The sequence below is a fragment of the Neodiprion lecontei genome, chromosome 6, assembly GCF_021901455.1.
Source record: "Neodiprion lecontei isolate iyNeoLeco1 chromosome 6, iyNeoLeco1.1, whole genome shotgun sequence".
Lineage (NCBI taxonomy): Eukaryota > Metazoa > Arthropoda > Insecta > Hymenoptera > Diprionidae > Neodiprion > Neodiprion lecontei.
Genome location: NC_060265.1, coordinates 29,770,682 through 29,786,248, shown reverse-complemented (window position 1 = coordinate 29,786,248; position 15,567 = coordinate 29,770,682). Strand labels below are relative to the sequence as shown.

The 15,567-nt window shown below is 35.5% G+C and overlaps 1 protein-coding gene across 2 annotated transcripts in view; it reads left to right on the top strand.

Annotated features, from left to right (window-relative positions):
* The window catches only part of LOC107220661 (formin-J), an 89,078-nt gene that overhangs the window by 17,942 nt on the left and 55,569 nt on the right, over window positions 1–15,567 (top strand). For both annotated transcript variants that reach the window (XM_046743244.1, XM_046743243.1), the window contains exon 2: window positions 414–665. In XM_046743244.1, coding sequence (XP_046599200.1) covers window positions 414–665 — 252 coding nt within the window. The remainder of the gene's footprint in view (window positions 1–413; window positions 666–15,567) is intronic.

The window sequence follows — 15,567 nt, the reverse complement described above, 5'->3', positions numbered from 1 at the left end:
ATAGTTGAAAAAAAAAGAAAAAAAAAAAAAACCAAGAAACCTGGCAACGAGATGATAGCCAACAAAAAGTTTTATTTTCAGATCTCTCTTCTAATTCCGTCGATGCGATCTAACGTTGCCTGCTGTTTGATCAATTATTGTTTTCATTTCTTTTATTATACTTTGACAGATCGTAATTACACGTTTTAAATTTGCGATTAGTCATCGTAATCTGCGTCGGTTGATTGTAAAGAAAAGTTAAAAAGGAAAGAAGAAGAAATAAAATCAACCGTTTCATTTTATTATTGTTATTGTTATTATTATTATTATTATTATACCTATATTATATATCCATCTCGATATGAAACGGACTTGTTTGGGATTTAAATGTAAATGTTAATAATTTCCTCTAACAAATGTGAAATTGTTTTCAGCTCCTTGGCGGTGCGTGCTTTAGCCACGGACCTTACACATTCTACAAAGCAGTGAGGATCGGCGACGGTCGTGTGCTTCGTTTGGGAAATTTCTTCCTAACCAAACTTTGGAACGATGCTGACTTGGTTAGCATCGGCGAGCTGCAGCTATTGTGGCTCGATAGTCGGGGTCCTAATCAGCCTCTCGCTTCGCTCAGACTATATTTTCTACCGGAAAATACTCCAGACGGACGCAGAGATACTCACGGAGAGGTGAGTTCGTTGTCCTTCCTTATTTTATTTTATTTTATTTTATTTCATTTTCTTTTTCATTACCAATCTCTTCTCGAAACCTCATTTCCCAAAGAATATCCAATTAATTTTAATACGTATGTAAAATTATCGTGCAACAAGAAAAAGGAGAATAATGAAACGAACAAATTTATGATTTTTCTTTTCAATAAACGTATTAACGCCTACAAGATTGCTTCTTCATAACGATAGATATAAAATAAAATAAATATTATTGCGAAAAAAGTATCTGAGCTTTTATAGAAAATCTGCACTCGGTTCAACGGACTTTTGAGAGGATTTCAGGGAAGGGGGGGATACATATTCCAGAGTGGAGGATATGCATGTAGGTAATATATACACGTATGTACGTACGTGAAGGGTGGCGAGGTGCAGTACATGCATTTATATACCCGTGTGTAATTTATATAGATAGATGGTTAGAGCGACAAAGCGTACGTCGAGGCGTCTTGGTCGATGATCGAAGTTTTTAATCCAATTCGGTGCGGATTGATCGAATGACGCCGAGTTTGATTATCCCGCGTCTTACATGGATGTGTGTGTTTGTTTGGTGTTGGATTTTTATTTTTGCGCTAAATGCACTTACGCATACTACAAGGAAAGGGTGAAAGTTCAAGGAACACTTTTTATTTTTAATAACGTTCATTACAGCGATTGATGAATTTTATTACACGAATCGTGGATATAATATACTTATCTACGTATTGTATAATATTTGTTCATTCGGAATTTGGTGACGAAATTCATTTTTTTTTTTTTTCAAGTTTCCTTCAACAAAAATATTGGGGGGGGGGGGGGGGGGGATTATTGGAATTTTCAAAGTTATCTACACAGCATGGTAAAGAAAAATATTTAACGAACAATAAAATGTTGAGAAGATTAAATTCGTCGGAGGTACGTAAAGTTGGAAGGTTCGCATTCTCTCTCCGTCCCTCTCAATTTTTCTTTTTTTTTTTTTTATTCTTATCCGCAATATTGTAAAATGTTTTCGTCTGCAATGTTTGAAACGATTACTTGGAAAAATCTTTGCAGTTTTTTTTTATTCTCTTCTTCGGGTGAAAGTATTATACTTTTTCAACAGGTATATTAGATTTGTTTTTCTATTTTCACGGTTTTCGCTCGATGGAACGAATTTCGGGGTGACTGTTATACGTATAATAATATAATGTATAGGAGGGTTGGGGAGGGAGGCAGTTTGCAGATTTTCGACGAGAGGGAGGCTGGTTGTCTGGTTGGCTACAGAGGAGCCTTTCGATGTGGGTTGTGTTGTTTGGACCGAGTTTTACTCAAAAGCGCGAGGGAGAGAGAGAAAGAGAGAGAGAGAGAGAGAGAGGACGAGAGCTAGACGAAGTAAAGGAAATGAGAGTAAGGCGAGGGGGGAGAAAGGAGAAAGAGGGATATATACAGCACAGTGTATCACACGCGATACCTACAGGGTGTTTAAAAATTATTCGACGTTTCTTCGTTTCTTCTTTTCACGGACAAATATTCTTAACCTGCAGATTTTTCAACGTCAATTAATCGATAGGTATCGGTAATATTTGCAGCTTGAAATTACGCGACAGAATCACGGTGGAAAATAATCAAAGTTACTCTTCTGCGTGATTATATTATACAGTATATATTGATATATGATGTGTATAAATACATTTATAGCTAACACGGGAAAATCATTTTTGTTATATACCTATATACACTTTTACAAACAATTAATATCGTATATTTCGATTCTAGTATAATAGCAAAATTTCAATCAATCAATCAATCAATCAATCAATTTTCTTTTTTTCGCACAATCTTTTAATGCTACTATTATTATTATCGTTACACGCGTAACCAATGCACAATCGATTTATTAAACTATACGTACACACATTATTATCTGTCAGTTGACAAAAAAATTAATGCAATTTCGTTATATCCGTTTTGCGAGACTGTGCAAAAACACAAAGTATGAAAAAAAAAAGAATTCATCGATCAATAGCTATAAAAAGTAAACCAATCGTACGACGGATCGCCGCGCCGAATAGAAAAAAGAAAGAAAAGATAAAAACCTTGGAAAATGGGATCCGTGATTTATATATGTGTGTGTGTGTGTGTGTGTGCGTATACGTACAGAATTTATCGTGTGAATTGAATTTGTCCGCGATAACGTGACTATCGTAGAACAGAGATAATACGTCTCGGAGTCACCCGTTAGACGGGTTTTGGTAGGCTGCAGGCAGTAGCAGAAGCTTCGGGTTTACGCTTATAGCGATCGCGAGCGAGCAACGAAGGCTCACTTTTTACCTTACCTGTGTGCGAAGGCAAAGAGAATATTGCTAACCCTCACATGATAACATTAGGGTTCGAGCTTTGCCGGGATCCGCGAGGCAACAGGGGTGAAACACCAGAGGGGAAAAAATGGAAGGAAAGGAGAAAAGTTAGGGACGCGGACCCGTTATTCCAATTCTATTTAGACGTTGTTTAATGTTCTCTCTCTCTCTCGTTGCCCGTTGCGTGACTTGCGTATCGGTCTTGTTATTCTCACACGCGCATGCGCGTTGGCGGTGTAATAACAATGCACAACGTGTAACGAATTGACTGCCCGATATTTGTTGGTATCTTTGTTTTTTTTTTTATATTTTTTCATTATTTTCCTCGAATAACATTTTTTTTTTACTTCTTCCTTGTTCGTTCAAGGGGTATTCGCGAAACGAAACAGAGGATCAAACGGAGCGGCGTAAGTTGCGAGATTGCAAAATATTTATCGTCGCGAAACCGGGAACAATATTTTGAAGAAAAATGTCTTGAGATTATACACGAAAAGTTGGTACGATTTTCACATTCGGTTGAATTCGTGTCGATGAATTTTTCAACGCAACGAACGAAGAAAAATTTTCAGTACATGCAGGCGGGTGATACTTTTATTATTTTTTTTTTTTTGTTTATGCACAAGATTATTCGCTTAAATCGATTGAATTTATTTCACTTGTGCAGAGAGCTCTCGAGTCGTATATATGCTAAATAAATGAAGAATCTTGTTTTTTTTCTCACTGGATTTGCCTTTTGTTTTTCATACTTTCAACTCCGGCAGATATATCTTATTACATACATGTGTATATATACATATATGTATAATATTAATATCGCGTGTTTTTTTTAATATTTCGTATTCTCGAATTAAATCGAATTCGTGATTGATGACGAATTTCTCTCGTAGCGACTTTCCCCTCCGCATGCAACGGCCTATATTGTCATTACGTGTCACATTTAACTATATCTGATACATTATTTCGTTGATTCTTCGAATCGTGAAATAAAAGGAAGTAAGGGGGGAGGAAAAAAAGAAAAAAGAAACGGAATTAACATAGCCTTGGGTGGGGGGAGGAATACGCGCGTGTATGTGTGCACATGTCGAAGTAAATGAATATTACCAATCGCTGCAGCGCTCTCGACCTCTCGGAAATGCCTCGGAATTTTATTCGTCGTCGGTTGGTAGCCACAATAATAACAACAATACTCACTTATCCCGCCATCGCGCGCAATAAGACGTGTACTTTTTCCTGCCATTTTTGTTATTTTCCAATTTTATCTTTCTTTCTTTCTTTCATATCTCACACTTCGAAATTTCTCCCTCTTCTTGTCTCACCCGGTATTTTTTTTTACATTTTTCTTTTCTTTTATTTTCATTTCTATTTACAGTTATAACGCTTTGTCGCGATTTTCACGCCCATGCTATCGCACACATTCGTTAATATAACACGCATTCCCACTACGCTATCGTATTGTATTATATTCCGCCTGCTCGAGATGTATAATAACGCGAACGTGATAACCCGCTGTGTCACGGTTCTAATTTATATTACGATATTATGTTATGTACATACGTACGTAGATGTAAGATGTGCGTTTTAATGCCTAAATCATGTTACTTCAGAAGTCTCGAACTCAAGTTCCGTCTACGCTATTGTTATACGCTATAATTAATTGTAATTCTTTTTTCAACACACGTTTAAACTTTGCTTGGTTTCGATCGTTCGTTCAATTGCCCAACGTTAAAAAATTTCATACGAAACGAATGTAACGTTGATGTTGCTTAGAGAAACTTGTGCTTTAGCGGCGCCTGCTGCTGCTGCTGCTACTGCTGCAAGGTCTCGCGGAATAAATTGTTGCCGTTTCGTAATTATTATACCATGTATATACGTCTCTGTACTACAAACGCGTATATAAATCCATAAACAAGCGTAACCTTGTTTTTCGCAAGCCCGATAATATTGGATTAGGTATTGTACAAATACTTGAGCAGACTTTAAAGAAAAAAAATATATACACGTGTAATGTATATAAAATCGAGGGTAAATTTTTTAATATCTTCCCCCTCTCTCTCTCACTCTCTCTTTCTTTCTTTTTTTTTTTTCTTTCTTCCTTTCTTGCTTTTTATCGATATACGAATGCACGACTTGTTGTTGAACGTGATTACCATACCTGTATTATTAATAATAATAACAACATCGGTACAACATATTTTTGCACGTTATTTTCACACTCGCATAATTGTACGACGGTTATTGTTTACCTGGAAAAGAAATCATACCGGTGCGTAATATAATGGTAGAAATTTATTTGCTGAACAGTTGAACGTGGGTTACATTTTTAATGTATAATAACGCTACGGGTAACTACATAGAAAAAAAAAAAACAAAAGAAAGAAGAACTACCAACAAATCCAATTTAGTCGCAGAAAATTCTCCGGCATTCGCAGGGCTTAAAATTTGCCGCATTTCAATCCTTCTATTTCACCATATATATATATATATATATATACATATTCCGTGTTACATAGCATATATATGTATGTATGATTGTACACATGTGTATATATATACGTAGTCGGAGGCATTTCCGTTTTATTTTCGGCGTTCAATCCTCCGCGCTTAAATAACTCTCGTACATATACTACACGTATATCGTGTTATACACGCACACACGCACATGTTGCGTATAATATAGCGTGTGTAACTCGATGCAGGGCCGGGTTAGTTGCAGCAGAAATTTATTTATTCACAGTAATGCGTGTAATAATGTATAATTCATTTTATGGCCTCCTTTCCCGCGATGTGCCAATTTTTTGATCGAAATTGTAACGTCGATTATTATGTTAAAACATCAATAATTAATAAAGAAAAGTCGATATCGCGTATAATAATAATTAAAATAACAACAACAACAACATCGATCACGTATAAAATTATTAAATGAATGGATTATATTACTTACGCGATGTCTTTGACTTATATGCGCTTCAATTTACATAAATTTACATACACATCATGGTACGTATGTGTGTGTGCACATGTTACATTATATTATATAAAAGCACGCGCCGTGTGTGTCTCGTTTCTGTTGCCGCTCATGCTTCGGCATGTATGCGTGTTCGTTTTCCTCCTCCTCCTCCTCCTCCTCCTCTTCCTCATCCTTCTTCTTCTTTTCCTCATCTTCTACTAGTCGCGGTGTGAAAGCTTATTTTATATACTTGCCGGTTGAATGTGTTTATGGGTTAGTATCCAGTCTCTATACCCGGTGATCGGTTTGTACAAATTATATACATATATTATGTGGACTTGCAAATTGGTGCAAAAAATAATTCGGTACAATAACACGGGTGAAAACGGTGATGACTAGCGATAAATTGTTATCATCGATAAAAAAGAAAATATATATTTTTTCCCCCTTTTTTTTTCACGTAGTATAATTAATCAATTATGAGGTTATATATTTTTAGTTTTGTCACCCGTTCCTTAATTATTCTGTATATTCAATATACACATAATTTTTTCACCCACCGTTAGTACGTACGCGTAAAGAACAGGCATTTACATAAACTTTCTTGATTATATGTGAAAGTTGAGAATAACAAACACGAATCTAACAGATCGATAAAAACCATAGGTGTATAATTATCGTATTGTACGATTATTTATAATATCGGGACACCGGGTATATAACGACGTATCTATATATGTAACACATGCATGTAAAAATGTGCGCAAGTTTTAACGCATATCTTTCTCTTTCTCTTTCTCTTTCTCCTTCTCTATCTCTATCTCTCCGGCTTTTTCATGCGTCGATACAGTACACGCGTGTACGTACATACGTATAACGCATCATCTACCAGCTATATAACACATACGTGTACGTATGCATTTATTTATTGCCGCCGGTGCCGCGAGTATGTATACTACGAGAGAACTGGCAAGTTGAGAGAAAAACTGTGGAGAGGTGGTCCGTTGAAAGGAAGGCCAGCCTCGCTGGTTCTGCCTTGTGTGCTGCTGCAGCAGCAGCTACGAACGGAGTGTATTAACATCGTCGGACTGTCCATTTTTGTTATTATTGGTCATTGTACGTAATCCGATACAAACCGGTCACACGAGAATTGCTCACTAGAAAATACAATATTAACTTCGCAGCGCAGCGTTTATAATACCTGATATCACTCTTGGGAGTACAGAGTATTCGATTTTACACACACACACGCACACGCACACACATATGTGTACACGTTTCACGTCGGATTGAATTTGATGTTTCTTGAAGATAGAGATGGTCAAAAGTCGAGGTTTCGGAACGTTATGTAGAAATACTAAATGCGATATTCTGTTGATCCGATATACGTGTTGTGGATTATTTTTTTTTTTTTTGAAAATTGAACAAATTTAAAACGGGAATTCGAGGATCTATCCGGTGTCGAATAAAATTTGACGTACCGTTAAAGTAGACGTAGAACAAAAAAGAAAAAGAATAATTCAAACATCGTGAAATTCGGTCGCACACAATTATACCCGGATGAATTATAATTTCAGTACTATTGTTCGAATTTTTACGAATCGTGATTAATTATTTATTTTCTGTTCGCGAATCGATTATCGAATACAAACAAGCTTTGCAATATCATTCCCATATCGTATTTTTCGGTTATGGTAATCTCTCGATTCTCTGGCGATCCGTAGCCGTATACAGGTATAAGTTCGTTTTACAAGCTTGTATTACGTAGATTTGGCCCATGCCGTAGAAAGAGGAGGTTATTCCTCGGTAGAAACTCCACGCCCGATGCTTAATAAATCATAGAAACATTTTCGGCCTCCTCGAGTTTCGGTTGTGTTATACTGCCATTATACGCAATTACGCTCCGAAGCTGTAAAAGCCTCGTATATACTCCACCGTAGAGGCATACGTACGTACATGTTTAATGTACGTATATGTGCACGTGTATGCGTGTAAACACACAGTTTTTCGTTATAATAGAAAATTTCTCGACCGAAGTATTATAACTCGGTCCTGGAACCTTTTTATCTCTATCCTTTACTCCCCCCCTCCTTCATCTCCCACGTTCTTCTCCAAATCCCAAGTTGTGACTATGCAAGGGTCGTCAACCCTCGCCGTCTTCTTCTTCTTCTTCTTCTTCTTCTTCTTCTTCTTCTTCTTCTTCTTCTTCTTCGTTTATCACCGACGATGCGGCGGAGGCAAAATTCTCATTTTATTTCGTCCAAGTTTTGTGCAATGTATTTTAAGGGAACTGAGAAAGAAGAAGAGAAAGAAGAAGAACCTGTAAATGCATTTGTATCGTCCGATCGTAACTAAACCTCTTTGGGGGCCTTTTAAACCTATCGTATGTAGGGATTGTTCATCTTATACCTGTGACACGTACCCAACTACCTTCCTGCATACACCTGCCAACCTTACAGATCTATGCAATGATACTGTGTCGGTAGTTTTCTGTCAAACTCACCTCGATCGCGATTCTTTCACGTCGATGTCTCGGATTAGATTTATGATTTTCTCACATGAAATTACGTGACGAAAAATGCGATAGCATTTTTTACAGAATTATCTCAGGTATGATTAGAAAACTTGAAAAACAAAAACTCAGTTTGTAAAATCTGTAAAAAATCAGAAATATCTCTAATCACACAGAGACACAAGTTTTTAAATCATATTTCAAACACGTTGGGTCGAGAAATTTTGAAAAATATTGCGATTGCGTTTTTCGTCGTGCACTTTCGTGCACAATAATCATAAAGCCAATCTAATTGTAAGACATCGTCGTAGAATCTTGATACACAGGTAGTAGAAATATCTAGCTTCGGTTGTCTGTCTAGCGGCGGGTAGTGAGTTTCACAGAAAACTTCAGGTATTTATAAATATATACATACAATATCACTGCAGGTACAAGATTATGGTAGCTATTTATGTATATACGTATAAATAATAGAGATTATGCCTTTTATATACCTGTGTATAATATCAGCTGCTGCAGGCATACCTGTACAACCTATATATATATATATATTATATTTTACAGATACGTGTATATGCACGATATATGTATAATGTACGTATATACTTGCAATGGATATAACGTGAAAAAACCTAAATTTAGCAGCCGCATTCCACGCGACCGACAATCTAGTGTATATATATATATGTATATATATGTGTGTGTGTATAAACATTACTATTTAACTTGATATCTTTGACGATAATATTAGTTGTGTATAATAATTACATAAATCTCGGATCTTTATGTCCAGCAAATATTTGGTATACACATTATACACACTTGCGTATATTAGTGACGTTAAAAAAAATTATTTGTCAGCGCATTAAATTTTTCAACTTATCGGGTAGAAAATAATTGACGCCAAACTCGTATTTTCTTTTTTTTTTCCTATTATTTTCGTTTCTCCTAGGACGAAGAGCTCAAGTCTATTCGGCAATTTTGAAACTCTTAGAGCGTTATTGCAAGAAAGCGATGATCGTGTAATATAATTTGACGCGCGGGATGTAAAGACACGTTATTGGCGTAAGTGCAGTAGAATATAATACGTGTATAATACTGTAATGGCCCGGTATACAAGAACGTGTATCGTTATATGCAGGTGGATGTAATAGTCAAGATACTCAATATGGCGACGATTGCGATACATTATGTATATAGAATTACCCGGCCTAGCAACCGTGGATCTGTTTTACGTGTACGCGTCGTATAATTATAACGTCGCGGGAATGATCTAGTGTAATGTTCTCTAACATATAACAGGCTCGCAACATCATTTATACAACATACACACGTTTGACATACGTTACGCCGCATCATCTTCTTCTTCCTCCACTTCCTGATTGTCGTCATTCTACGAGTTTTTTTTTTTATTCCTTTTCTTTCTTTCTTTCTACATTTGTTTAATTATTTTTTTATTTATTTGTTTATTTATTTATTTATTTATTTATTTTACTCCATAGTTCGTAGAATTGTTGAGAATATCGATCAGAAGGAAGTTGTTCGTTATTTATTTTACACTCGTGGAATGAATTGCCACGATTTATTTTCATCTTCTTCTTCTTCTTCAACATTTTTTTTCTCTTCGTTTATTATTTTTATCTTCTATTTCCTCGAGCATTTCATTCTTGAGAAATGACGAAAAAGAGAGAGAAAAACGATTTTGAAAGCAGACGATTCAATTTCACTTTCACGGGAAACTTGCCAATTTTTTTTTCACGATATTGTTATTGTTATATAATATATGCGTATGTATAGATCGTGCGTGAATTTGGTACCTACGTTTGCGATTGGATTCGGTTGAATTATTGGAAAACTTTGATTCGTTTTCGACCTTCCCTTTTCTTGAATACTTCAGACAACGCCCATGTATAATGTATATACATAGGTATGTAATACATACGTGTGCTCGCTGTCGCATGGATATAAAGTGGCGTAGTTTCAAACATTTACAATAATAATCACAATAATAATAACAATAATAACAATATTGGTAATAACATACCAATACGCTTGGAGGAACGGGGAAACGTGAGGAGACTAAATCATTTATTATTGCATTTCAGCGAATGGAGGAAATAATTAATTCGGCTCGTACGTGTATAAGGTTTATCTCGCAAAAGTTGAAAAAAAAAAGAAAAAAAGAAAAACATACAAAAGAACTCTCTTTAGAGAAAGAAAGAGAAATGGAGAGAGAGAGAAAAAACCAGCTATCGTACATCATCGACTATGCATCATGCGTATTTATAATTTACGAAGTTAAGTTTGTACACGTAGCCGAGCGGTGGTACCCCGAAACATTTCCTCATTTCCCAGTTCCGTTAGCCGAGGAGCTTTGTCTAAATTTGCTAGATAAGGATATCCCATGTATATACAAAACTTTTACCATGCATTTAACTGCTTGTTATGTTGTACGTATACAAGTCGTTTCTTTTAATTACGTCTCTGCTTGCGGCCAATAAATTTATGGTTTTACCCCATACGTTTGTACTTACCTAGTTGTTATATATATATATATATACATGAAAGTTACAATAACGATTTCCGGGAAAATCGGATAATCCGTCTTTCAGCTACTCTCGAGTATAACCTTTGAACCGACTTCACCTTTTCCTCCAGATCCGTGCATGGGGGCCCCCATTTCAATTTCTTCCCTCTTTTTCAACCGGCCTGAACGATTAAACAATACGCCATCATCGATCCTCGTTCTTTTTTCATTCCTTTATTTTTTTTTTTCCCCCATTTCTCAATATACACTCATCACTCTTTCTTTTCTACCTTTTACGAAATCGTTTTTCTTTTATCTTCCTCCGTAAAATTCGTATGTTTGTATTATAATGCGATTCATTATTGTTGTTATTATTATTATTTTTTTGTTTGTTCTTGTCGTTGTTGTTTTCGTTGTTGTTGTTGTTGTTGTTGTTATTGTTGTACACGTTCAAAACTTTCTTGCATTCACTACGAACGACGATGCGGTCGCTTTATAAAAAAAAAATCGATTCCGAATATATGTTACATAACAATGTGTTATCTCGAGTGTACAGGTATAGTTTATTCGATACAATAAAAAAATCGATTAAAAATCGACGTTTCCTTTTGCACGTAAGATTGAATATTTGTTGTTATCACGCGGTTGTGCGTATCATAGGATAATTAATTTTAACCATTGTATACAATTAGCGTCGAATCGTTTCTAAACTTACCTCGCTTTCAATTCTGCGTTATATTTACAATCCCCACATCATTCCACGCTCACAGTTTGCTTTTAGGCAAGTGGCGATAGGAAGAAGGGGGTAAAGGGAGGGTGGAGCTGAGAGCTTTGCAAAAGCTTAACGAGCTTTCGTCGCTTCCCTCCCTCCCTGCCATTTTCCCGTTTCTATTCGGCTACGCGGGTAAAATACCGTTGAATTCCCTCCGCCGGTTGCCTTACATGCATTGCATGTAGTATACACATGTATACGTATATTGTTTGTCTAAAATACGCGAGTAAATCTATGCATACGTATAACGATATGTACGCGGGAACGAGTCGTAATTCAAAGTGTAAAACTTGTAGACGTAATTGCACTAGGATCGTCAACGATTTTACGAAATTAATGATTGAATTAATTAATTTATTATTATTTTTTTTTGTTAATGATAAATAAACTTACACATTCGTCACGACTCGTTGCGCGTAATATACGCGAACGACGGAGATAAATCAATAAAATGATACAAAATTAACACCAGTCGTATCCTTTTTGAATGTTTAGTTTTCTCTTCGCGACGCGCCTTGAATCTCTCTTTGCTCTCTCGTTTGCGAATGTTTGTCATATTATTTTCTGGATTACAAATAAAAAAAGAAAAAAAAAAAAAGAAAACGCTCCGCATTAAATTGAACATAATATAGTTTTAAAAGTATTTTAATCTCGATATTATACGCATTAAGCATACATATAATATGTAGAAAATATATCTGTTGAGGTATAATTACTGTTGCGTTAAAGCGGAAACGATGAATTACTATCATTATTCAACATCTTCTATGTAAGTTCACAGACTTGTTGTTATTATTAAAATACATTTTATTCGATAGTCATCGTGAGTTGGCTGATTTTTTAACGATGACGATTCGTGCGCGATGAAAGGAATTGAAAAACGATAAGCAAAGAAAACGAACAATGTAACAATGAAAAAAAAGTTAAAAGAACCAAAATCGCGAATATATATATATATATGTGTGTGTGTGTGTGTGTGTGTGTCTAAATATATATATATATATATATATATATATCGCATGATCTCTGCAATTCAGCTTTCTATATTCATTCGACTGGCAAATCAATTCTTCGCTATATGTATATTTATAGATAATTTCGCTACGTATTTCAACGTCCTGTAAAACAATTGACGGTACATTCAATATCAGAAATGAGAATAATTGGTTAAAGGCGATCGCGCGAGCGTCGTATTATCTTTACCGCATCGAGAAACTATGTTTCAGATGGAATATGTAGTGGCCGAAAATAGACGAACGCAACCGCAAGATGTGCCAAAAATTTTTCGCGCACAATTATTCATTACATTATATGTCTACATTTCTTCTTTTATAATTTTGTTTTTTTTTTTCTTCTCGCTAATGTGCGTGTCGTACGTATGATTTGTTCCGTACCGTCTAACGAATCGTACAAATATGTGAATATGTTACGTTAGGGTGTGACAGAAAAAAAAAAAAAAATTATATTTTTCAAACGCGCTTCAAAATTTCGGTAGAGCATTTCAGATGGAATATCTCATCGAAATATAAGTATTTAATATTGATATTTAGAGGTGGCTATTTTATTTGTTCCATTTTCCATTTAAATAACCTGTAAAAAAATAAAAATCGGATATTTTTTTTATCATTCTTACTCGTAACCGGCTCGATTTATAAACTATCTAAATCCAGATTCTTATAGGAAATTTCAATCTCTATAAAAATAAATACTGACGATAGAATTTTCCTAACTCTAACCAGTTAAGAGATATTCAGTAGATGACTCAATGTTTATAGACGAATATCTCTTAATCGTTTAGAGTTAGGAAAATTTTATCTCGCCACTATTTTGTTTTTTTTTTTATAGAGCTTGAAATTTCCTACGACAAGCTGTATTTAGACAGTTCATAAGTCACGTACAAGTTGCGAAAAAAAGACGAAGAAATTCTAAAATTTTCCGTTTCCTTTCTACGGGTTTATCGAATTGGAGAATGGAAAAAAATAAAACAGGCACCCCTGAATATCAATATTAAAAGCTCGAATTTTGACTGAGATATTCTATTTGAGATGCTCTATGTAACGAAATTTTGATGCGTTTTTAAAAAAAAATGAACTTTTTTTTTCGTCCTTTAACATGACACGACGACACAGATCGAAAGGGTGGCTTTACACGATACCTAATTGAAGAGCGTTAATATACGTCGGAAGTAGTTTCACGGTGAAAAGCAGTCGAAAAAGAGAAGATGAAAGAAACGTTGAAAAAGAAATGGAACAAAAGATGAGGGGCGAGCAGGAATAATAAAAAAAAAAGAAATAATAATAATAATAATAATAACCGACGACGAAGAACGTAAAAACGAGCAAAAAAAAAAAAAGCAAAAAAAAGGCCAATGAGAAAAGAAAAATGAAAATAGAGGCAACTCTCCCGGCCTCGGCGGAGGTAAAAAAAATAAAAGAGAAGGAAAACTGTGCTCGTGATATATGACTATTTGTATTATGTATGTATGTATGTATGTACATAGCTCTGTACAATTTACGGTACATGCATGGAGGTGTGTATATATATATATATATATATATATATTTTCATGTGTAAGTCGATAGTAAGCGTACGTAGCTTTGGAAGAAGGTGGCGTTTTTTCTCGCGAAAGAAACTGCAACTCGCTTATATGCATAGACGTAAAAATAGATAATTAGACAAGCTGATTTTACAATATTGTACAATTGCATATATGTATAGGTATACGTATGTACGTACGTATGAATGAGTATGGAGAAAAACGACGGGTCGTTAATTAAATATTTCCGTAACTTTTTTCTTTCGGGCGCTGCAAGCGGCAGCAATAATCGTACAACTTGTTCGCACTAAAATTATTCCGTTTCTCTTTGTTCCCTTTCTCCTTTTCATCGGAGGCCCGGAATGGTGAAATTTTGGTAACCTTGAAACTTGAAAAGAATCTCTCCAATCACGGTCGTGGAAATTTTTGTCCATAAAAGGGAAAATAAACTTTTAACGTACCTCCTAAATTTTATACCACGCGTATACATACACCTGTGTGTATGCATACATATACATATATATATATATATATAGGTATATAATTTTAACATTTAACGCATGTGCTACGATTTGTCAAAGTTTCGGAGCAAGCAACAATATTGTACAAAAGTACGCATTTGTGTACGTACATATGTAAGTCAAGGCACGACCGTTATACATACCTTACAGGTAGGTCGTACACCTCCGTGCCCGTGTGTGCGTGTGTGCACGAGGCTGGTCGGGTAGGCATTTTACTTTGAGTTTTTCCCTCCCCCTCCCCTCTACTTTACCCTTAAAGCCGTTGCTGTTGCTGTTGCTGCTGTTCGCTAACCTTATTCCGGGAAAATGTTTGACGACGAGGCGATTGTTCTCCTCTAGTTAATTAAATTCCCCCGCCGCGTGTTTTGCTTTTCGCTCTTCTGTTTCGCGAATGTTGGTTTTTTTTTTTTTTCCCCCCTTCCCTCCTTCCCTCCTCTCCCTCCCCCCGTCGCCCCGCCCGACGTCCGGCGCCCCAATCGTTATTATATGTTGCCGTAATTTTCCTTTTTCTGTCCTGATATTGCTTTTTCTACCGTGTTACCTTGGTATTACTTCATTTTTCTTGTTTTTCGTTTTTCCTTTTTATTTTTATTGTTTTTTTTTTTTTTTTTTCACTCTTATTTTCCAGAGCCACGTATGTAATGATAATCTTTTTATTATTATACATGTATACGCATTCGAAGTAATATCGTTTGAATTTCAACGAGACGGGAAAATTATCGTTACATCC